Here is a 24,733-nt window from a genome sequence, read left to right as displayed (position 1 = left end):
AGGTGTCATAGTCAATGCTATGTGTGTGGCCCACAGACTCATGCCTTCATTTAATTGAGTGGTGGAGTTCGTTTTGGATGGCTGGTGCCTCGGTTGGATGAGGATTTCACTTAAGGACCATTGGAATGGTCTAAAATGAGAACTCTGCCCACCTGGGGTACCTGGCCATGCAAAACAAACTTCACCATTAATACACTAATGATAATACACATTTCTACACAACTGCTCTGACCCAAACACATCTGTGATGGCTCTGATCTTTTCACATTGTCTTTTACTGCTTGGTTGGTGGATGCACAATCCGGCATGATATGACTCAGTAAGTGTGAAAAACTGTTATAAGCTACAGAGATAAGCATTGCCACTTCCTTTGCAAACCTTGAATACTTCTAGCACACGTAGGGTATGGATTTGAAGGCACAAAGTATAAAACAGACTATAGACTTAAAAATAACTGTCTTTATTTCTTTATAAACAAAGGCATTAATTATAGTAATAGTTACTCTGTTGTAAAGACTGTTAGATGTCAGTCTTCTATGGGGATTGGCTGAAATAAACAACAGTATCTCTCTCCAGTTGAAATACCACCTCAACAAAGTATAAATATAACTAAGCAATTCCCTCATTTCTTTTTGACATGGATTTACATTTTTCTATTTTGCGGCTTTAAGCATGACACGTCAAGCTCCTGTTAACACATGTTCAAAACACACACGCACAAATGATGAACATGCTGATAATGAAGATTGTTTAAATTCAACAAACCAAAAAAGAAGTCATGAAGATTAAAAAATAAAATATAGAACAGATATTTACATACATTTGAGTTGATTTTGTACCCAAAAATACATTTTTTCCTAGTTTACTTAATGCCACGTTGATTGGCACATTCATTGACAACCCACAGTGGCTCATATCAACTCCATCTGGGTTTAAAGTGTCAATATGGAAAGTGGTGAAACCAGAATGAATTCTCTATTCAATGGAGTGCAGCATGGTTCAACTAGGCTAGAGTCCTGGGGCTATTCAATGGAGTGCAGCATGGTTCAACTAGGCTAGAGTCCTGGGGCTATTCAATGGAGTGCAGCATGGTTCAACTAGGCTAGAGTCCTGGGGCTATTCAATGGAGTGCAGCATGGTTCAACTAGGCTAGAGTCCTGGGGCTATTCAATGGAGTGCAGCATGGTTCAACTAGGCTAGAGTCCTGGGGCTATTCAATGGAGTGCAGCATGGTTCAACTAGGCTAGAGTCCTGGGGCTATTCAATGGAGTGCAGCATGGTTCAACTAGGCTAGAGTCCTGGGGCTATTCAATGGAGTGCAGCATGGTTCAACTAGGCTAGAGTCCTGGGGCTATTCAATGGAGTGCAGCATGGTTCAACTAGGCTAGAGTCCTGGGGCTATTCAATGGAGTGCAGCATGGTTCAACTAGGCTAGAGTCCTGGGGCTATTCAATGGAGTGCAGCATGGTTCAACTAGGCTAGAGTCCTGGGGCTATTCAATGGAGTGCAGCATGGTTCAACTAGGCTAGAGTCCTGGGGCTATTCAATGGAGTGCAGCATGGTTCAACTAGGCTAGAGTCCTGGGGCTATTCAATGGAGTGCAGCATGGTTCAACTAGGCTAGGGTCCTGGGGCTATTCAATGGAGTGCAGCATGGTTCAACTAGAGTCCTGGGGCTATTCAATGGAGTGCAGCATGGTTCAACTAGAGTCCTGGGGCTATTCAATGGAGTGCAGCATGGTTCAACTAGAGTCCTGGGGCTATCACGGTTATTTATTCTGACTCGGGCTGTATCTCAATATTCTAGTGGCTTCCTTCCGTTGTGTCCGTCATCTGCACAGTTGTGTTCTGAAAACATAGAACAGTTGAAAGCAATATGGTTGACCCCTTACCAGGCCTTCGCTTTCTCCTGTCCAGTTCCTTTACCTCGGTGCAGATCAAGGAGATGAGAACGAGAGGAATCCACAAAAATTGTCTGAATCTGCCAGAATTCCATCATTTGGGTATTCAATTAAAAAAATCTGTCGATGTGCCCTTGAGCAAGGCGCTTAACACCAATTGCTCTTGTAGGTTGCTCTGGATAAGAGCGTCTGTTAAAATGACTAACATGTAAAAGGTATTAAACATCCTATGGTCTGGCGCTGGCATTGAACAGTATTAACACTTGGAGGGAGAACTAATCTGCAACGTGGTATATTGAACAGTATTAACACTTGGAGGGGGAACTAATCTGCAACGTGGTATATTGAACAGTATTAACACTTGGAGGGGGAACTAATCTGCAACGTGGTATATTGAACAGTATTAACACTTGGGGGAGGAACTAATCTGCAACGTGGTATATTGAACAGTATTAACACTTGGGGGAGGGGGAACTAATCTGCAACGTGGTATATTGAACAGTATTAACACTTGGGGGAGGGGGAACTAATCTGCAACGTGGTATATTGAACAGTATTAACACTTGGGGGAGGGGGAACTAATCTGCAACGTGGTATATTGTACAGTATTAACACTTGGGGGAGGGGGAACTAATCTGCAACGTGGTATATTGAACAGTATTAACACTTGGGGGAGGGGGAACTAATCTGCAACGTGGTATATTTAAACATTTCTCACAGCTAAAACATTTCCACAAAGTTAAAAAGTTCATAACAATGTTGAAGAATAGAATGAATCCCTATGTGCATTCCAAATGGTCCCCAATTCACTATATAGTGCACTACTGTTGACCATAAGCCTATGGGCCCTGTTCAAAGGAAAGGAACATACCTAGTCAGTTGCACAACTCAATGCATTCAACTGAAATATAGTCTTCCGCATTTAGTACTGCAGTATTAGAGTTCCATTTGGGACACATCCTATGTCATATACCAGATCCATTAAAGAAGATCATCAACGGTTTCTGAAGCGCCTGGGAGTCTTGACACCAGTGCTGTGACTGACAGGAAAACAAAGCCAGGGGAGTCTGACACGAACGCTGTGATTGGTAGATTGGCAGATCGCGAGTGACAGACAAGCATTATTGCACATTTCAGATGATACACATCATGAAATTATTCAATCAGAACACATTTTCCGGATGTTTCAATTCAGCATCTAATTTCTTTCGGATATCACAGGGGTGAGCAATAGAATACAGTGGTGAGCAATAGAATACAGTGGTGAGCAATAGAATACAGTGGTGAGCAATAGAATACAGTGGTGAGCAATAGAATACAGTGGTGAGCAATAGAATACAGTGGTGAGCAATAGAATACAGTGGTGAGCAATAGAATACAGTGGTGAGCAATAGAATACAGTGGTGAGCAATAGAATACAGTGGTGAGCAATAGAATACAGTGGTGAGCAATACTTTCATAATAATAAAACTTCTGAAGTAGGAATACAAAACTAGTTTAAATATAGATTTTATTCCAAATAGCATCCTATTCCCTATATAGTGCCCTGGTCAAAAGCAGAGCACTAAATAGGGAATAGGGTGCCATTTGGGACACAAATATAGACAGAATAATAAAAGAAGCATGACATTTTTCAGAAATTGACCAATAATGGTATTAGTGGTTGTTTTCTGCTTGCCTCCGTTTCTCCCTTGAAAATACACGGTAGTAGACACATACAATCAGTATTTGTTAACACCGATTTAACAGCCCTTAAAATGTCGCTCTCCTCTCCTCCATTGTAGTTCTAGCCTGGTCCCATATCTGTTTGGGTTGTACAGCCAACTCCCATGGCCATTGTCATGCCACAGCACCAACGAACCTGGGACCAGGCTATTTTTTGTAACGTTTCCCTTGCAACACCTTACGGAGTCAAAATGGTGGGAGAGAGAGCGCGAGCTTAAGAAATATAACAATAGACAAACATTTGCAGGCACTCAGATGATAATATTATTCCAAAAGATCGTCTGATAAGAGGGAACCTCAGTGATAGAGATGTTTGGTGTTGACGGGAGAGGGGCTTGTAGAAATCACATCGCCCAATCACTATTCCATGTCGTTTTCATCGAAGATGGGTGGCTCAAAATCACATACCGCCTCAAAGGTCAGCCCTGTGAGGAAGGGAGGGAGATGGAAATATTTTTCGCAGGTGTTTCAGAGCTGTCTGAGGGGTTGTGAGCAGAGCAGAGCAAAATACATTTATTTTGCAAGATGGAAAAAGTTTGGTCCCACTTTACTTTAAAGCATTCAGGTATAATGGCCCCGTCTATTTTATTCTACATACGTTTCCATTCTTCGATGTCCAGATCGCGGCTCTCAAAGCTCTGGTCGTAGGGGTCAGCCTCAGGCTCGTCGTCTGGGTCGTGGTACTGGGAGAAGTAGGGGTGGGCCAGTGCCTCGGCAGCCGTGATCCTCTTATCTGTGTCCAGAACCAACATCTTCTCCAGCAGGTCCACAGCTACAAGCAGAAAAACATCATCCATACCAACAGGGTCCATATTCACAAAGACTCTCAGTGTAGGAGTGCTGTTATAGGATCAGTTTAGCTTTTTCCATCATAAATTGATAAAGATTGTATGGACAGGGGGAACCTAAAAAAGCACCTACTCTATGATGCTTTTTGAAAATGGCTGCAGCAGGCCATCTTATGACTCCTTCCTCTCATTATCATCATCAATTATAACATCTTGGGGTCTGATTTACAGCCAAGTGTTCTGAGTATAAAATTATTCCAACACTACCTTGTGGGTTGGCTCCAATGAACACGTCAGAAAAATTCCTCTTGGGCATCTGAGGCAAGGATTTGATGTAGTTCCTTGCCTGAAAACCAATGGGAGTAAAGAGATCAGAGGTTAAAGGCCAATAGAACACAAAACAAGGCTGGCATCCAAAACAGCACCGTATTAACTACATAATGCCCTGTTTGACCAGGTCCCATAGGGCTCTGCATAGGCACTATGTAGAACATAGGGTGCCATTTGGAATACAATCCAAAGCCACAAGATGACCCCTTTTCTTTTGGGGTCATAAGGTTGGTTTCCCTGACCCAGATTAAGGCTACTTATTCTGGGCAACAACAACAAAAAAAATCTTTATCTGGGGCTGCGAAAGCGGCCACTAACATTGTATTCAGAGAGTAAAGACTATGATTAGCACTAATTAGTCCCATATTAGACAAGGACTTTTCCCAAACCACATCAAACTCCCCATGTCCCCACTTGTGACTGTGCACTATAAAGGGAATAGGGTGTCATTTGGGATCCCTCATCAGGAGAAATGTGACTAGATTTACTCATAACCATATTGTCCCAGTCACTTGATCATATGGCAGCATTGGCAAGAATTGGATTAATTATCAGCATCGCTAAGAGAGGGTTTCAGATTTGCAGATTTGGTGAATGTGCAAAGAGAGAGAGAAGCAGAAGGAGAAGAAACAGTATTTAAATTTTTTTTTTTAACCTTTATGTAACTAGGCAAGTCAGTTAAGAACAAATTCTTATTTTCAATGACGGCCTAGGAACAGTGGGTTAACTGCCTGTTCAGGGGCAGAACGACAGATTTGTACCTTGTCAGCTCGGGGATTTGAACTTGGAACCTTCCGGTTACTAGTCCAACGCTCTAACCACTAGGCCACCCTGCCGCCCCATGAATATGTAAACAATAACTGAGTATTGTTTATTTATTTGGTTGCAGTACTTACTGTATAATCTAGCACCATGTAATATAGCTACCATCTATTCAATCAGTTCACACTTCAAGAAGAGGAACTGCAATACTGTGAATTTCAGTTCCTACTTTCCTTACCACACTGTTGTCAGAGGAGGAAGTGTTTCAAACAAATTATGGTTCAGGCAATGTGCCATAGTTTGTTAGTGTGCAATTCTAGACATATTAATACTTTATATGGTTTCATAATTCTTTACAACACTGCTATGGCAAGCCAAACATTAGAAGGCAAGAGAGTAGTTGCTGCTTGACTTGCATTGACGTACAGCAAGCATCAGACGCCACTCAGTGGTTATAGTAGAGCGCTTTGGGTAGTAGAACATAGAAACCTACAGTCGAAAAAAGCAGCAATGTCAAAATGCTACATGTATGTTTGTCTACTTCCTCTTTATGTGGGAGCAAATATCATCTAAGGAGGTTGTAATATTGTAGCACTGGGTATGTGGCAGTGCTCTGGGCTAGGTGTGACGGAGGTGGCAGTGCTCTGGGCTAGGTGTGACGGCGGTGGCACTGCTCTGGGCTAGGTGTGACGGAGGTGGCAGTGCTCTGGGCTAGGTGTGACGGCGGTGGCACTGCTCTGGGCTAGGTGTGACGGAGGTGGCAGTGCTCTGGGCTAGGTGTGACGGCGGTGGCAGTGCTCTGGGCTAGGTGTGACGGCGGTGGCACTGCTCTGGGCTAGGTGTGACGGAGGTGGCACTGCTCTGGGCTAGGTGTGACGGAGGTGGCAGTGCTCTGGGCTAGGTGTGACGGAGGTGGCAGTGCTCTGGGCTAGGTGTGACGGAGGTGGCACTGCTCTGGGCTAGGTGTGACGGAGGTGGCAGTGCTCTGGGCTAGGTGTGACGGCGGTGGCACTGCTCTGGGCTAGGTGTGACGGCGGTGGCACTGCTCTGGGCTAGGTGTGACGGAGGTGGCAGTGCTCTGGGCTAGGTGTGACGGCGGTGGCACTGCTCTGGGCTAGGTGTGACGGAGGTGGCAGTGCTCTGGGCTAGGTGTGACGGCGGTGGCAGTGCTCTGGGCTAGGTGTGACGGCGGTGGCACTGCTCTGGGCTAGGTGTGACGGAGGTGGCAGTGCTCTGGGCTAGGTTTGACGGCGGTGGCACTGCTCTGGGCTAGGTGTGACGGAGGTGGCAGTGCTCTGGGCTAGGTGTGACGGAGGTGGCAGTGCTCTGGGCTAGGTGTGACGGAGGTGGCACTGCTCTGGGCTAGGTGTGACGGAGGTGGCAGTGCTCTGGGCTAGGTGTGACGGAGGTGGCAGTGCTCTGGGCTAGGTGTGACGGAGGTGGCAGTGCTCTGGGCTAGGTGTGACGGCGGTGGCACTGCTCTGGGCTAGGTGTGACGGAGGTGGCACTGCTCTGGGCTAGGTGTGACGGAGGTGGCAGTGCTCTGGGCTAGGTGTGACGGCGGTGGCACTGCTCTGGGCTAGGTGTGACGGCGGTGGCAGTGCTCTGGGCTAGGTGTGACGGCGGTGGCAGTGCTCTGGGCTAGGTGTGACGGCGGTGGCACTGCTCTGGGCTAGGTGTGACGGAGGTGGCAGTGCTCTGGGCTAGGTGTGACGGAGGTGGCAGTGCTCTGGGCTAGGTGTGACGGAGGTGGCAGTGCTCTGGGCTAGGTGTGACGGAGGTGGCAGTGCTCTGGGCTAGGTGTGACGGAGGTGGCACTGCTCTGGGCTAGGTGTGACGGAGGTGGCACTGCTCTGGGCTAGGTGTGACGGCGGTGGCACTGCTCTGGGCTAGGTGTGACGGCGGTGGCACTGCTCTGGGCTAGGTGTGACGGCGGTGGCAGTGCTCTGGGCTAGGTGTGACGGCGGTGGCACTGCTCTGGGCTAGGTGTGACGGAGGTGGCAGTGCTCTGGGCTAGGTGTGACGGCGGTGGCAGTGCTCTGGGCTAGGTGTGACGGCGGTGGCACTGCTCTGGGCTAGGTGTGACGGAGGTGGCAGTGCTCTGGGCTAGGTGTGACGGCGGTGGCACTGCTCTGGGCTAGGTGTGACGGAGGTGGCAGTGCTCTGGGCTAGGTGTGACGGAGGTGGCAGTGCTCTGGGCTAGGTGTGACGGAGGTGGCAGTGCTCTGGGCTAGGTGTGACGGAGGTGGCACTGCTCTGGGCTAGGTGTGACGGCGGTGGCACTGCTCTGGGCTAGGTGTGACGGAGGTGGCACTGCTCTGGGCTAGGTGTGACGGAGGTGGCAGTGCTCTGGGCTAGGTGTGACGGCGGTGGCAGTGCTCTGGGCTAGGTGTGACGGCGGTGGCAGTGCTCTGGGCTAGGTGTGACGGCGGTGGCAGTGCTCTGGGCTAGGTGTGACGGCGGTGGCACTGCTCTGGGCTAGGTGTGACGGAGGTGGCACTGCTCTGGGCTAGGTGTGACGGCGGTGGCACTGCTCTGGGCTAGGTGTGACGGCGGTGGCACTGCTCTGGGCTAGGTGTGACGGCGGTGGCAGTGCTCTGGGCTAGGTGTGACGGCGGTGGCACTGCTCTGGGCTAGGTGTGACGGAGGTGGCAGTGCTCTGGGCTAGGTGTGACGGCGGTGGCAGTGCTCTGGGCTAGGTGTGACGGCGGTGGCACTGCTCTGGGCTAGGTGTGACGGAGGTGGCAGTGCTCTGGGCTAGGTGTGACGGCGGTGGCAGTGCTCTGGGCTAGGTGTGACGGCGGTGGCAGTGCTCTGGGCTAGGTGTGACGGAGGTGGCAGTGCTCTGGGCTAGGTGTGACGGAGGTGGCAGTACTCTGGGCTAGGTGTGACGGAGGTGGCAGTGCTCTGGGCTAGGTGTGACGGAGGTGGCACTGCTCTGGGCTAGGTGTGACGGAGGTGGCACTGCTCTGGGCTAGGTGTGACGGAGGTGGCACTGCTCTGGGCTAGGTGTGACGGCGGTGGCACTGCTCTGGGCTAGGTGTGACGGCGGTGGCACTGCTCTGGGCTAGGTGTGACGGCGGTGGCAGTGCTCTGGGCTAGGTGTGACGGCGGTGGCACTGCTCTGGGCTAGGTGTGACGGAGGTGGCAGTGCTCTGGGCTAGGTGTGACGGCGGTGGCAGTGCTCTGGGCTAGGTGTGACGGCGGTGGCACTGCTCTGGGCTAGGTGTGACGGAGGTGGCAGTGCTCTGGGCTAGGTGTGACGGCGGTGGCACTGCTCTGGGCTAGGTGTGACGGAGGTGGCAGTGCTCTGGGCTAGGTGTGACGGAGGTGGCAGTGCTCTAGGCTAGGTGTGACGGAGGTGGCAGTGCTCTGGGCTAGGTGTGACGGAGGTGGCACTGCTCTGGGCTAGGTGTGACGGCGGTGGCACTGCTCTGGGCTAGGTGTGACGGAGGTGGCACTGCTCTGGGCTAGGTGTGACGGAGGTGGCAGTGCTCTGGGCTAGGTGTGACGGCGGTGGCAGTGCTCTGGGCTAGGTGTGACGGCGGTGGCAGTGCTCTGGGCTAGGTGTGACGGCGGTGGCACTGCTCTGGGCTAGGTGTGACGGAGGTGGCACTGCTCTGGGCTAGGTGTGACGGCGGTGGCACTGCTCTGGGCTAGGTGTGACGGCGGTGGCACTGCTCTGGGCTAGGTGTGACGGCGGTGGCAGTGCTCTGGGCTAGGTGTGACGGCGGTGGCACTGCTCTGGGCTAGGTGTGACGGAGGTGGCAGTGCTCTGGGCTAGGTGTGACGGCGGTGGCAGTGCTCTGGGCTAGGTGTGACGGCGGTGGCACTGCTCTGGGCTAGGTGTGACGGAGGTGGCAGTGCTCTGGGCTAGGTGTGACGGCGGTGGCAGTGCTCTGGGCTAGGTGTGACGGAGGTGGCAGTGCTCTGGGCTAGGTGTGACGGAGGTGGCAGTGCTCTGGGCTAGGTGTGACGGAGGTGGCAGTACTCTGGGCTAGGTGTGACGGAGGTGGCACTGCTCTGGGCTAGGTGTGACGGCGGTGGCACTGCTCTGGGCTAGGTGTGACGGAGGTGGCAGTGCTCTGGGCTAGGTGTGACGGAGGTGGCAGTGCTCTGGGCTAGGTGTGACGGCGGTGGCAGTGCTCTGGGCTAGGTGTGACGGCGGTGGCACTGCTCTGGGCTAGGTGTGACGGAGGTGGCAGTGCTCTGGGCTAGGTTTGACGGCGGTGGCACTGCTCTGGGCTAGGTGTGACGGAGGTGGCAGTGCTCTGGGCTAGGTGTGACGGAGGTGGCAGTGCTCTGGGCTAGGTGTGACGGAGGTGGCACTGCTCTGGGCTAGGTGTGACGGCGGTGGCACTGCTCTGGGCTAGGTGTGACGGAGGTGGCACTGCTCTGGGCTAGGTGTGACGGCGGTGGCACTGCTCTGGGCTAGGTGTGACGGCGGTGGCACTGCTCTGGGCTAGGTGTGACGGCGGTGGCACTGCTCTGGGCTAGGTGTGACGGCGGTGGCACTGCTCTGGGCTAGGTGTGACGGCGGTGGCACTGCTCTGGGCTAGGTGTGACGGCGGTGGCACTGCTCTGGGCTAGGTGTGACGGCGGTGGCACTGCTCTGGGCTAGGTGTGACGGCGGTGGCACTGCTCTGGGCTAGGTGTGACGGCGGTGGCACTGCTCTGGGCTAGGTGTGACGGCGGTGGCACTGCTCTGGGCTAGGTGTGACGGCGGTGGCAGTGCTCTGGGCTAGGTGTGACGGCGGTGGCAGTGCTCTGGGCTAGGTGTGACGGCGGTGGTTCGGGCTAACCAGGGTTGGAGTCAATTTGGTCAACTCAGGGAGTAAAAATGCAATTTTCAGTTTACTTCCTGAATTGACTTGGAATTTACCAAAACCCTGGAGCTAACAGTCTTGTGGCACGCAGGTTCGAGGACTTGGGTTCGAATCCTTGCTTGGCCCCATATAGAATGCATTGAATTGAGTAATTCGGTCCTGCTCACCTCGTGGCTTGGCATCCTGCTTATTAGAGAGGCTGGGGGCGTTCCTGTCAGACGCATTATCTGCTGAAGCTGGTTTATATCTATCAGGTACGGGTCAAGGGGTATCAGCAGACAGCAGTATAGCAGAGACGGTAAGTTGACAAGCAGCTAGTCAGTGGGAGACCTGATGACTCGCATTAGCTCCTCGAGCTTATACCTGGCTTTCTGGCCTAGGCGTTTAGCTCCGCGGGCTAACAGTCTTCTTTATGAGTTTTATGGTAAGGCTCAACTCCTAAGACACTCTGCAAAAAAAAAAAGTGAATAGTCCCATCTTTGGAGGGAAAGGTAAGAAAAGAGAGGGTGAGATTGTAAAGGTGTGTAAGGCAGACTGATAGCATGCTTGAGGTTATGTTAGAGAAGAGAAAGTTCAATTAGTAAGGAGAAAGTCAAGTTAATAAATCACAGGTGTGAAACCCAAAGCTTTGAACATAGAAGCAGGGCTCTATGCTGACCCTTTTTAGTTTAAAAAAATTTAGGCGCACAGAAATTTAGGAGCACACCGAAAAAAATATTTTTGGTAATAAAGCTAGAATTCATAATTTTTCTAGGAGCACTGGTGCTCCTAAATTTAAATTCCAGATCACACAGCAAAATATTTAGGCGCATATGCAAGTAAAATGGTCGCACTGTAGAGCCCTGAGAAATGTATGTTCATTTATCCAAGTGAAGAATTTGTTTTCAAATCAAAACAGGTATTGCATTTGACCCCATCTCACAAACAGAGATTTCAAAGGATGTAAACATGTAAAATAGTTGTTGTTGCTGAAGAGTATAACACACTTCACAAATTGATGCAAAAACAAATAATTACCAGGGACTTTAGCAATTTAAGCAAGCAGAGACCTTGCAGCATAATAACTATGTGTACAACTCACAGACGAAGAGGAGATTTTCATCAAGAGCTCAGGCTCTGGCGTCCCAACGAGCATCATTATTAGCTTCAACTGATCAATGTCTAACAGGTACCGTGTGTAAAGGAACAACAGGAGCTGGCTGGGGAGGGGAGAGGAACCAGCAAGAACAGTATTTGTTGTCTTTAAAAATAACTGAGCTGTACTTGATTGAGCTTGCCTGGCACAATGGAACCAAGAACAATGACAAATGCAGCCCGGGACATTGAATTGTCAGAGTTTCACACGGACTATAACATATATTATAAACTGGGTGGTTCAAGCCCTGAATGCTGATTGGCTGACAGCCATGGTATATCAGACCGTATACCACGGGTATGACAAAACATTTATTTTTACTGCTCTAATTATGTTGGTAAGATGTTTATAATAGCAATAAGGCACCTCGGGGGTTTGTGATATGTGGACAATATATCACGGCTAAGGTCTGTATCCAGGCACTCTGCGTTGCGTTGTGCCTAAGAACATCCTTGGCCGTGGTATATTGGCCATATACACCACACCGCCTCGGGCCTTACTGCTATTATAAATTAAGTGTAACATGCTTGTACAAACTATAATCAGAATTGCCTCTCTGAATGGTTGAAAATCAACATGACCTATATTATATCGGAGGCCCTGTTTTGCGCAATCATGTGACATGCTTGGATTTGAACCTTTATTCAAATCTTGCTATGACACATGACTGTGCAAAACACAGGGCCCCAATTGGAATTGCTAGGTGTTATCATGCTGGATAAGAACTATGGAATGGGTAAACACACAGCAGATGGATCTTTAAATGCCTCGTTGTTAGTACCTCTGAAAACACTGACAGGCAAGGAAATACAAAGATTAGTGCCAGACTCATTCAGCAGATCCAAAGACTAAAACATTCTCATACAGTCCAACAGACTATTAGACACGTGTTACAGAAGAGGAGGCTCTGTGCATCGGACAGACAACGTAAGAAGGCTAGGAAGCCTGATAAAACAGAGTTTTAGAGACCAAGTGTGGAGAGGTAGACGTTAGTGTGGCTACAGAAACGGACAAAGTTTCTACAGTGTAATTCAGCCTCATGGCATGCTGTAGGGTGAGACAACAGAGTGGATCGCAAGAGAACAAACATAGATGGCACCATAGCGGGGTTAGTTGAAGAGGCATCGAGGCACCATAGCGGGGTTAGTTGAAGAGGCATCGAGGCACCATAGCGGGGTTAGTTAAAGAGGCATCGAGGCACCATAGCGGGGTTAGTTGAAGAGGCATCGAGGCACCATAGCGGGGTTAGTTGAAGAAGGCACCGAGGCATCATAGCGGGGTTAGTTGAAGAAGGCACCGAGGCACCATAGCGGGGTTAGTTGAAGAAGGCATCGAGGCACCATAGCGGGGTTAGTTGAAGAAGGCACCACAGCGGGGTTAGTTGAAGAAGGCACCATAGCGGGGTTAGTTGAAGAAGGCACCATAGCGGGGTTAGTTGAAGAAGGCACCATAGCGGGGTTAGTTGAAGAAGGCACCATAGCGGGGTTAGTTGAAGAAAACACCATAGCGGGGTTAGTTGAAGAAAACACCATAGCGGGGTTAGTTGAAGAAGGCACCACAGCGGGTTAGTTGAAGAAAACACCATAGCGGGTTAGTTGAAGAAAACACCATAGCGGGGTTAGTTGAAGAAGGCACCATAGCGGGGTTAGTTGAAGAAAACACCATAGCGGGGTTAGTTGAAGAAGGCACCACAGCGGGGTTAGTTGACGAAGGCACCATAGCGGGTTAGTTGAAGAAAACACCATAGCGGGGTTAGTTGAAGAAGGCACCACAGCGGGGTTAGTTGAAGAGGTTAGTTTTGCAGACTAGCAGGTTAGGAACATAGAAGAGCTTTAGCTTAGAACACATTATTTTAGGTCACATGGCTTGGACCTGCAAAAAGCTGTTACCATTACGTCAATCAATCACCAGCAGTAGGATTCTGTGTGTACACCGGTCTTATCTAATGTGATTCAATAAGGACATATTGTGTGGGAATCTCACCACCAACCACTCGAAGGTCCGTCACGGAAACAGAGTGGTTTAATGTGTAGGCCAGGCATACTCACAAAGTAGAGGGCATTTCAGCTTCGGTACTCATATCAGACCAATAGTAGGGTAACTGAGGTTAGGGCAATGAAAGGATACGGTCAGTACCGGGAAACAGAGTTCTGCCAGTGAGGAGTTCAGCCATGATACATCCCACAGACCAAATGTCCACTGTAACAAAGAGGAAATCATTAGTCTGTGTAACACAAACAGAGGAAACAACACACGTAACACAAACAGAGGAACGACACACGTCTACCGTAACAGAGGAACAACACACGTAACACAAACAGAGGAACGACACACGTCTACCGTAACAGAGGAACAACACACGTAACACAAACAGAGGAACGACACACGTCTACCGTAACAGAGGAACAACACACGTGTAACACAAACACAGGAACAACACACATGCAACACAAACACAGGAACAACACACATGCAACACAAACACAGGAACAACACACATGTACCGTAACAGAGGAACAACACATGTATACTGTTAGATATAAAGGAATAACATATATCTACTGTTACATATAGGGGAATAACACATCTACTGTTACATATAGAGGAATAAGACATGTATACTGTTACATATAGAGGAATAAGACATGTATACTGTTACATATAGAGGAATAAGACATGTATACTGTTAGAGGAATAACACATGTATACTGTTACATGTAGAGGAATAAGACATGTATACTGTTACATATAGGGGAATAACACATCTACTGTTACATATAGAGGAATAACACATCTACGGTTACATTTAGGGGAATAACACATCTACTGTTACATATAGGGGGGAAAACATTATGTTCAGCATGTCCATTCAGTGTCCTGCCATTAAGACATCCACCTGGCAAGAACATCGGCCCAACATCACAAGTACATCAACAATGTGTAGCCTAAATGTATAGCTCGCATACATGTCTACAGTGAGCAGATGCAGGCTGTCTAAACCACTCAGATCTCTAGCTACGGTACCTGTCATGATGTAATACATCAGATCTCTAGCTACTGTACCTGTCATGATGTAATACATCAGATCTCTAGCTACTGTACCTGTCATGATGTAATACATCAGATCTCTAGCTACTGTACCTGTCATGATGTAATACATCAGATCTCTAGCTACTGTACCTGTCATGTTGTAATACATCAGATCTCTAGCTACTGTCTCTGACATGATGTAATACATCAGATCTCTAGCTACTGTACCTGTCATGATGTAATACATCAGATCTCTAGCTACTGTACCTGTCATGTTGTAATGCATCCAGTTTAGCATGATCTCTGGGGCCCTGTACCAGCGAGTGGCAACGTAACCAGTCATCTCGTCGTCTGTGTGCCGCGCCAGCCCAAAGTCAAGAATCTGAGGAGGACAGACAGAACCAAACCACGTGGTACTTCGAGAGTTAGATAGTGAAAAGTCACACCCTGTTCTCTCCTTGCAGTGAACATTTAATAGAACCATTTCATAAGGGTGTGCTTGGTTTCACCCTCAGGCAGACGGTCTGATATTCTTGTCCAGACTGTTCAGGATGAAGAAAGTTTGAATGAGTGGGCCAATAATAAACACCTTACCTTCAGCTCACAGTCCTCATTCACAGCCAGGTTGCTGGGTTTCAGGTCCTGGAGAGCGATGGGAGACAATATTATTTCTATATTACTACAGACTACCTACATGAGGCCAGATCTGAATGGGCTTTCTCAATTGGGTCTAGATTCTCTCAAACCAAACCCCCACTATCTGTAGAAGTGTTCCTACAAAACTTCTACAGTACTTCTGCAAGACTAACTCAATCACTAACCAATCAGATCAGTTATTTCAAAACAGCAGATCTGAATAATTGACTCGGTCACAGTACAAAACAGGGGTACTGTTTATGGTTTCACTTCCTCTGTGGTTTATAGTGTTTGAATAAGGAGCGAGCCTGGGCCTTAACCTGCCATGTGGAAGTGAACCAACTGGTCATAAACTAACACAAGAAACAGGGTTGCCATCTGGGAAGGGATTTTTCACTGTGGGCTGAATCAAACAGGAGAGGAGACTTACTCTGTGAATGATATCTGCTGAGTGGATATACTGAGGAGAGAGAGGTGAAGGAGAGCAAAGGCATTACATTAAATCAACATCATGAATCATAAGTTGGTAGTTTTTAGGTACATCACAGATTGCAAAAATTACAAAATTATGACTTCCTTTCAACAGTTTTGCCTGCTGGGAATGTACACAACACTGGTCAACAACTGTGAATGGCAGTTAGTTGAAGAATGTTTAAAATCTCCAAGCATGTTGTTTCACCTTTAACCTCCAGAGTATCTGGTAGATAAGGAACTGTCTGTCTGTCTGTCTGTCTGTCTGTGTGTGTGTGTGTGTTTCACCTTTAACCCCCGGAGGATCTGGTATATGAGGAACTGCACATGGTCATCTGTCAGCTTCTGACACTTGATTATGTTGTTGAGGTCTGCCCCCATCAGGTGGGTCACCAGGTACCTGCCAATCACAACCAGACATAGGCTCAAACTAAACACCTCCCCTGGATTAACAAAGATGGTTTAGTACGAAGATATGTAGAAATTGCTTCTCCAATAGAAATCCCTGATCACGTGCGTCAGCGATGTCATGGCGACGTTGGCCAACTAAGCTCATGCGCAAAACCACGTCATCTGGTCTAACGGTCGTCTTGCACCGAACGGCGCAGGCCTTCAAAATAAAAGGTACTTCTTCGATATAAAGTTGTTTCTGAAAATTAAAATGCGCCAGTTTGTCACTTTCACGAGGTTGGAATTATAACATGTTCAGCTACTGAAGGCATTATAACATGTTCAGCTACTGAAGGCATTACAACATGTTCAACTACTGAAGGCATTACAACATGTTCAACTACTGAAGGCATTACAACATGTTCAGCTACTGAATGCATTACAACATGTTCAACTACTGAAGGCATTACAACATGTTCAGCTACTGAATGCATTACAACATGTTCAACTACTGAAGGCATTACAACATGTTCAGCTACTGAAGGCATTACAACATGTTCACCTACTGAAGGCATTACAACATGTTCACCTACTGAAGGCATTACAACATGTTCAGCTACTGAAGGCATTACAACATGTTCAGCTACTGAAGGCATTACAACATGTTCAGCTACTGAAGGCATTATAACATGTTCAGCTACTGAAGGCATTATAACATGTTCAGCTACTGAAGGCATTATAACATGTTCAGCTACTGAAGGCATTACAACATGTTCAGCTACTGAAGGCATTACAACATGTTCAGCTACTGAAGGCATTACAACATGTTCAGCTACTGAAGGCATTACAACATGTTCAGCTACTGAAGGCATTACAACATGTTCAGCTACTGAAGGCATTACAACATGTTCAGCTACTGAAGGCATTACAACATGTTTAGCTACTGAAGGCATTACAACATGTTTAGCTACTGAAGGCATTACAACATGTTTAGCTACTGAAGGCATTACAACATGTTCAGCTACTGAAGGCATTACAACATGTTCAGCTACTGAAGGCATTACAACATGTTCAGCTACTGAAGGCATTACAACATGTTCAGCTACTGAAGGCATTACAACATGTTCAGCTACTGAAGGCATTATAACATGTTCACCTACTGAAGGCATTACAACATGTTCAGCTACTGAAGGCATTACAACATGTTCAGCTACTGAAGGCATTATAACATGTTCAGCTACTGAAGACATTATAACATGTTCACCTACTGAAGACATTGGCTCCATTCCAGCTTGTGCATTCAGATTTGGAAAAACTATTGAAAGGAATTGCAAGCATTCCCGGAAGTATCGCGTTGCTGCGCCTCTGGGTTTAGAAACTCTGTGGTATTAAGACATCGACAACCATCTGTTTCTCACTGTTACATAGTCCACTAGTGTGACATATGTTTAGGTTTTCAGCTTAAATAAAATAAGTTTTTATCTTACCCTTATTTAACTAAGAAAGTCAGTTAAGAACAAATTCTTATTTACAATGACGCCTAGGAACAGTGGGTTAACTGCCTTGTTCTGGGGCAGAATGACAGATTTGTACCGTGTCAGCTCAGGGATTTGATCTTGCAACCTTCCGGTTACTAGTCCAAGGTTCTAGCCACTAGGCTACCTGCCGCCATTTCGGCTAATTTGTTTATTATCTGGTTAATGTAACCAGTGAACCCATAATGCTCACCAACGCCACAGTATTACGATGTGCCATCTGTTTCCCACCCACCTCTAAAAAAGTCATTGGATAGAACAAAATATATATAATTTTCCCAAAATTCTTCATTATATTTGTTTTACCCATAGACACATACATTCACTTGTTTCTATAGACGGGTGGGTTGACGATGTCACCATAATAACGCGCGTGCAGAGTGTTAAAAGGCTATATATGTTGCCTGAATGGTCAGATTGAGGGCAACAATGACAAGAAACTGCTGCGCTGTGAATTGTAGATGTCTCGTTTCAGCTAGTTCTATCTTGTTCTTGATACCATCTCTTGTTTTGACTGATGTCATGTTTATGCTAATATGGCTCAGATTTGCTAGCTAGCTAACCAACAACCTTAACAATGTATTTGAGACAACACGTGCTTGTGGACAAATGCATTTAAGCGGCTGCTCTCACAATAAATATTTGCTAATGAAATATAGCTCACAAGTTATCAATAAGCCTTTGATTGTAAACCGACTGTGTCCCTTTTTTGCCAGCTGAAACCGGTTGAGCAGCTGCTCCCCAGACACACATTCCTCCTCCTCCTCCTCTCTAGAAGCCACAGCAAGGCGAGCCCTCCACGAATAGAATGGCATTAAACAAAATACAGGTCCATTAAACCCACTTAATTTTTGCAATTCAAATCTAATCCCATAGTGGATTAAAACAGCCCCAAACAGTGGTAAAGCACTTCTGGAGGGAAGGAGGAAGACGAGCCAAAAGATACAGGAGGAGCAGATGGAGGTTTCACTCAGAGTGAGTGAGGGAGGGCGAGAGAGAGAGAGAGAGAGGGGGGGGGGGGTATAAATAAGGTAAATAAATACTGAGCCCTCATCTGTGCTGATCCATTCCCTCTCTCCCTCTCAGGGGGTGGTAGGTAGGAGGTGATATGGACAGTCTTGTGAGTCACATATTTTAGAAGCTGTTTGGGCGAACCACTGATACAGCACCTCTGCATAACATATCCCATCATTTTCCTGGACAGCAGTTTGTGCTCCTCCGTCCTGCAGGCGTATGTTGAACACAGATTATAAACATGAGCTGAAAATAGCCTTGATTCCCTTTTGATCATTCTGTGTGAGCAGCTTCCTCCACTGCAGCAGTTTCACATCTCTCCCTCTCTCTCCACCCACCCTCTCGCTCCTCCACTACCCTCCCCCCTCTCTCCAGACACTTCTCTCCTCTCTACCCTCCCTCTCTTCTCCCTGTGTGACCTATCACCCCCCCCCCCCCAATTCCTCTGTGGTACAGGGTGTTCATCTATCTGGGACAAGGGGACAGCTGAGAGAATACTTCACCCCTGTTATCTGCCTGTAGGTGTGGAGCTGCCAGAGAGCTAGCCTGGTCCCAGATCAGTTTGTGCTCTTCATTGCTGTCATTGTCAAGACAAACATGGCAAATAGCACTAACAGACACAGCCTGCAGCGCAGCTCTGACTCACTAGCTGAACAATGTCCTTTTCTCACTTTCAACATCAACAAGCCATAACTGCCTGAAGCCAAGGCAGTCAATGAGGAACTCTTAGCAAGGTAAGGAAGGGAGAGGCAGTACTACCGACAATAGTCACCAGGCAGTACTACCGACAAGAGTCGCCAGGCAGTACTACCGACAATAGTCACAGGCAATGTTCCTTCAAATAAATGTCAGCACTGAGCAAATTTCAGGTCTTGTTAAGCACAAGATTCTGTGCAACTTCCAGCACCTGTTTACTGTGAACACCGAGGCTGTACCCGCTTTAGGTTTCAGTTTTAACAACAGCCACGTAGGCTACTGTGGCTATTTTATCATAATGTAGGCCTACAAGAATGGCCTGCCATCAAAAACAACAGATAAAATGCATCCCATCACATTTTAACATGGAAATAGGTGTTATATGATCATTCAGCCTACAGTAGCAGCCAATGTGTGGGGTTCAATGTAGACCTACATTCCATGAGACTTATGGAAGAAAGAAAACACGCAGGGCTGGACATGAACCTGTTCATCTACATTAACCTGTTTATAAAGACATGGAGTTGACTGAAAATGTTTTTGTGTTGTATGACGGAAGAAACCACTTTACAAAATCAAATGCATTATTATTCCCATATCATCATGCTCCCGAGTGATGCAGCAGTCGAAGGCACTGCATCTCAGTGATAGAGGCGTCACTACAGACGCTGGTTCGATTCCAGGCTGTATCATAACCGGCCATGATTGGGAGTTGCATAGCACAGCGCACAATTGGTCCAGCATCATCCGGGTTAGGCCGTCATTGTAAATAAGAATTTGTTCTTAACTGACTTGCCTAGTAAAATAAAGGTTAAATATAAAAAATAAATTTTAAAAAAACTAGCCGACTCCCTTTTCAAAGACGTCAAGAAACGTACAGGTTTTGTGCTCTTCTAGGAAGCAATCACTCCCCTATTGCTGACTACAAATGATCTATAACTGGGCTAATAACTCACCAACTAGCGAAGGATATGAACAAAATGTGCACACGTGGCTACATGCAGTATGGCTTTGATCTCAAAACAAGCACATCTACTCACAACCACAGATGTTTCCCCCCCTTTCATTTAACTAGGCAAGTCAGTTCAGAACAAATTCTTATTTTCAATGCCGGCCTAGGAACAGTGGGTTAACTGCCTTGTTCATGGGCAGAACAACACATTTTTACCTTGTCATGTTGTGAGATCGAATCCCCGACCTTTCTGTTACTAGTCCAACACTAACCACTAGGCTCCCTGCTGCCCCGTAAACAGTCAAAGCAAATGGCACAGATCCATATAAGGGCTCCTGAGTGGCGCAGCGGTCTAAGGCACTGCATCTCAGTGCTTGAGGCGTCACTACATACACCCTGGTTCGAATCCAGGCTGTATCACAACCGGACGTGATTGGGAGTCCCATAGGGCGGAGCACAATTTGTGTCCGCCGTAGGCCGTCATTGTAAATGAGAATTTGTTCTTTTAACTGACTTGCCTATTTAAATTGAGTTAAAATAAAAACATATGGCAATGGTCTACTTGCATATAGTCCTACTGCAGCGCTGATTGTTTATGCCACACCGGTCTGCGCCGAGCACGGCCCGAGAAGTGCAGTCTGCGTAGAGTACGGGCTGAGTAGTGCAGTCTGTGTAGAGTACGGGCAGAGTAGTGCAGTCTGTGTAGAGTACGGGCACTCACACAGCTTAGAGGGAACATTGTTAACAGGTAGTACTACTGATAATAGTCACAGGTACCCCAGGAGCTTCCCAGGCAGAGCAGGATTTCAATAGGCATTGGCCGAGAGAACGATCCACTGTCAATAGGCATTGGCCGAGAGAACGATCCACTGTCAATAGGCATTGGCCGAGAGAACGATCCACTGTCAATAGGCATTGGCCGAGAGAACGATCCACTGTCAATAGGCATTGGCCGAGAGAACGATCCACTGTCAATAGGCATTGGCCGGGAGAACGATCCACTGTCAATAGGCATTGGCCGGGAGAACGATCCACTGTCAATAGGCATTGGCTGAGAGAACGATCCACTGTCAATAGGCATTGGCTGAGAGAACGATCCACTGTCAATAGGCATTGGCCGAGAGAACGATCCACTGTCAATAGGCATTGGCTAAGAGAACGATCCACTGTCAATAGGAATTGGCTGAGAGAACGATCCACTGTCAATAGGCATTGGCCGAGAGAACGATCCACTGCCAATAGGCATTGGCTGAGAGAACGATCCACTGTCAATAGGCATTGGCCGAGAGAACGATCCACTGCCAATAGGCATTGGCTGAGAGAACGATCCACTGTCAATAGGCATTGGCTAAGAGAACGATCCACTGCCAATAGGCATTGATTGGCTGACGGGAAAATATGAAGGGGTAATAAAGAGATATTCAGTACTTAAAGAAAGCAGCTAACGATAAACCTAAGAGTTAACTCAACTCACACATCATTGAACTCCTCCAGACTAGTAGCAGGTGTGAAAACATCTAGAAGGCCGATCACCTGAAATACAGAAAGGCCAATGGTCAAGTTAATAGCGCAACAAGGAACGAGGACTGTATCAGCTCTCCCAATGACTTCATGACTCCACGCATTGGAACTAGAACAATAGAATACTTCAACCAACATCTTCATACAGTTGATATCTCAGTAAGCAGTACAGTTGTATTCAGTAATATGATTCATGTAGCCAACATAGTTCTGCTGCTTTTAAAAGAGGAGAGAGCGAGACGGACAGGAGAGAGAGAGACGGATAAGAGAGAGCGAGCGAGACGGACAGGAGAGCGAGCGAGGCGGACAGGAGAGCGAGCGAGGCGGACAGGAGAGCGAGCGAGACAGACGGACAGGAGAGCGAGCGAGACAGACGGACAGGAGAGCGAGACGGACAGGAGAGCGAGACGGACAGGAGAGCGAGACGGACAGGAGAGCGAGACGGACAGGAGAGCGAGACGGACAGGAGAGCGAGACGGACAGGAGAGCGAGACGGACAGGAGAGCGAGACGGACAGGAGAGCGAGACGGACAGGAGAGCGAGACGGACAGGAGAGCGAGCGAGACAGAGAGACGGATAAGAGAGAGCGACAGAGAGACGGATAAGAGAGAGCGAGCGAGACAGAGAGACGGATAAGATAGCGAGACAGAGAGACGGACGAGCGAGACAGAGACGGACAGCGAGACAGACAGACAGCGAGGGCAATAGAAGACTGAAACCAACATCATCCTAGAGATAATATTCAAGCAGTTACATAATGATTCATCATAATGATTCATGCAGTTACATAATGATTCATGCAGTTACATAATGATTCATGCAGTTACATAATGATTCAAGCAGTTACATAATGATTCATGCAGTTACATAATGATTCATGCAGCAAACAGCTTTGTGAAGCTTTTGAGACAAAACTCACATTCTCATGCTTCATGTGCTTGAGCAGCCGTAGCTCTCTGTAGGTTCTCTTGGCGTGGATAAAGGACTGGAAAGGCCGGGAGAGCTTCTTCACAGCGATCTTCATACCCGTCTTCTGATCGTACGACGAGCTGGAGGAGAAAACAGAAATTGATTATTTCAACTACAAGAGGTGGATATTAGTCAACATTACCTAACAGAGCTGCACCCATTCTTCTTCAATACAAGTACTGATAGGTTAGTTCAAAGTACGGATCTAATAGAAATCAGCGTTGTGACAAAAAGTTACGCACACGAACCGTAGTCATTGGCCGAGAGAACGATCCACTGTCAATAGGCATTGGCCGAGAGAACGATCCACTGTCAATAGGCATTGGCCGAGAGAACGATCCACTGTCAATAGGCATTGGCCGAGAGAACGATCCACTGTCAATAGGCATTGGCCGAGAGAACGATCCACTGTCAATAGGCATTGGCCGAGAGAACGATCCACTGTCAATAGGCATTGGCCGAGAGAACGATCCACTGTCAATAGGCATTGGCCGAGATAAGGATCCACTGTCAATAGGCATTGGCCGAGAGAACGATCCACTGTCAATAGGCATTGGCCGAGAGAACGATCCACTGTCAATAGGCATTGGCCGAGAGAACGATCCACTGTCAATAGGCATTGTCTGACAGGAAAATATAAAGGAAAACAGCTAACGATAAACATAAGAGTTAACTTAACTCAAAAATAGGTGTCGTCCTGAAGCAAGTTGCTGCAGCCAGACTGTCATTTTACAAGACACAGGGGGAAAAAACATTTAAAAAGGGCCCAATATTTGCATGAAACCAGATGAAGTGACGCAAGAGGTGGTGAAGTGAGAAGGAAAACGAGACGTCAGCAGAAGTGAAAATGTAATCTCTCAGCAGACTGAGGCTATCCCCCAAACGGCACCCTACTCCCTTTAAAAGTCCACTTCATATCCATGTTATCTGGCCATGGAGAGTCTGACTGAAAGGCTAGGGGAAGAGGAGCATTTCTAAGGAATGCTCAGTCTTTTCCTAGAGTCCTCTTGTCCTCTCTCCTGACACCCTATCAATACGCTATCAGCAAATAAAATCTAATTATATTTGTCACATGGGCCGAATACAACACCTTACATTGAAATGCTTCCTGACAAGCACTTAACCAACATCGCAGTTCAAAAAAATAGAGTTAAGAAAATATTTACTAAATAAACTTAGAAAATAGAAATTGGAACAAAATGGCAGAGGATCAACATAAATAGTCTGGGTGGCAATTTGATTAATTATTCAGCAGTCTTATGGCTTGGGGGTAGAAGCTGTTAAGGAGCTTTTTGGTCCTAGACTTGGCGCTCTGGTACCGCTTGCCGTGCGGTAGCAGAGAGAACAGTCTATGATTTGGTGACTGGAGGATTTGACAATTTTTTGGCCCTTCTTCTGACACCGCTTTGTATATACAGTTGAAGTCGGAAGTTTACATACACTTAAATTGAAGTCATTACAACTCGTTTTTCAACGAATCCACAAATTTCTTGTAAACAAACTATAGTTTTTAGCAAGTCGATTAGGACATCTACTTTGTGCATGACACAAGCAATTTTTCCAACAATTGTTTACAGACAGATTATTTCACTGTATCACAATTCCAGTGGGTCAGACGTTTACATACACTAAATTGACTGACTTTAAACAACTTGGAAAATTTCTGAAAATTATGTCATGGCTTTAGAAGCTTCTGATAGGCTAATTGATATTTTTTGAGTCAATTGGAGGTGTGCCTGTGGATGTATTTCAAGGCCTACCTTCAAACTCAGTGCCTCTTTGCTTGACATCATGGGAAAATCAAAAGAAAAAAGTGCAAATCAATCCCAGAACAACAGCAAAGGACCATGTGAAGATGCTGGAGGAAACAGATACAAAAGTACCTATATCCACAGTAAAACAAGCCCTATATTGACATAACCTTGAAAGACAGCTCAGCAAGGAAGAAGCCACTGCTCCAAAACCACCATAAAAAAAGCCAGACTACGGTTTGCAACTGCACATGGGGACAAAGATAGTACTTTTTAGAGAAATGCCCTCTGGTCTGATGAAA

General features: G+C 47.1%; 1 protein-coding gene across 3 annotated transcripts in view; it reads right to left on the bottom strand.

The window, feature by feature from the left end:
• Nucleotides 1-444: 444 nt before the first annotated feature.
• LOC139416880 (mitogen-activated protein kinase 14A-like) overlaps nucleotides 445-24,733 on the bottom strand; it is a 28,742-nt gene continuing 4,453 nt past the window's right edge. Inside the window, exons 2-12 of one of the 3 annotated variants that reach the window (XM_071166037.1) lie at nucleotides 22,631-22,760; nucleotides 21,665-21,723; nucleotides 15,892-16,003; nucleotides 15,563-15,592; nucleotides 15,091-15,138; nucleotides 14,764-14,878; nucleotides 13,594-13,665; nucleotides 11,413-11,492; nucleotides 4,681-4,759; nucleotides 4,224-4,397; nucleotides 445-4,050 (exon numbers count right to left, since the gene is read on the bottom strand). In XM_071166037.1, coding sequence (XP_071022138.1) covers nucleotides 3,986-4,050; nucleotides 4,224-4,397; nucleotides 4,681-4,759; nucleotides 11,413-11,492; nucleotides 13,594-13,665; nucleotides 14,764-14,878; nucleotides 15,091-15,138; nucleotides 15,563-15,592; nucleotides 15,892-16,003; nucleotides 21,665-21,723; nucleotides 22,631-22,760 — 964 coding nt within the window. In that variant the 3' untranslated portion in view covers nucleotides 445-3,985. Of the gene's footprint in view, nucleotides 4,051-4,215; nucleotides 4,398-4,680; nucleotides 4,760-10,498; nucleotides 10,579-11,412; nucleotides 11,493-13,593; nucleotides 13,666-14,763; nucleotides 14,879-15,090; nucleotides 15,139-15,562; nucleotides 15,593-15,891; nucleotides 16,004-21,664; nucleotides 21,724-22,630; nucleotides 22,761-24,733 lie in introns of those variants that run through there. The other 2 variants (XM_071166038.1, XM_071166040.1) reach the window with 2 other exon arrangements.

The sequence above is a fragment of the Oncorhynchus clarkii genome, chromosome 9 (genome assembly GCF_045791955.1).
Source record: "Oncorhynchus clarkii lewisi isolate Uvic-CL-2024 chromosome 9, UVic_Ocla_1.0, whole genome shotgun sequence".
Lineage (NCBI taxonomy): Eukaryota > Metazoa > Chordata > Actinopteri > Salmoniformes > Salmonidae > Oncorhynchus > Oncorhynchus clarkii.
This window is presented reverse-complemented; position numbering and strand designations above follow the sequence as displayed.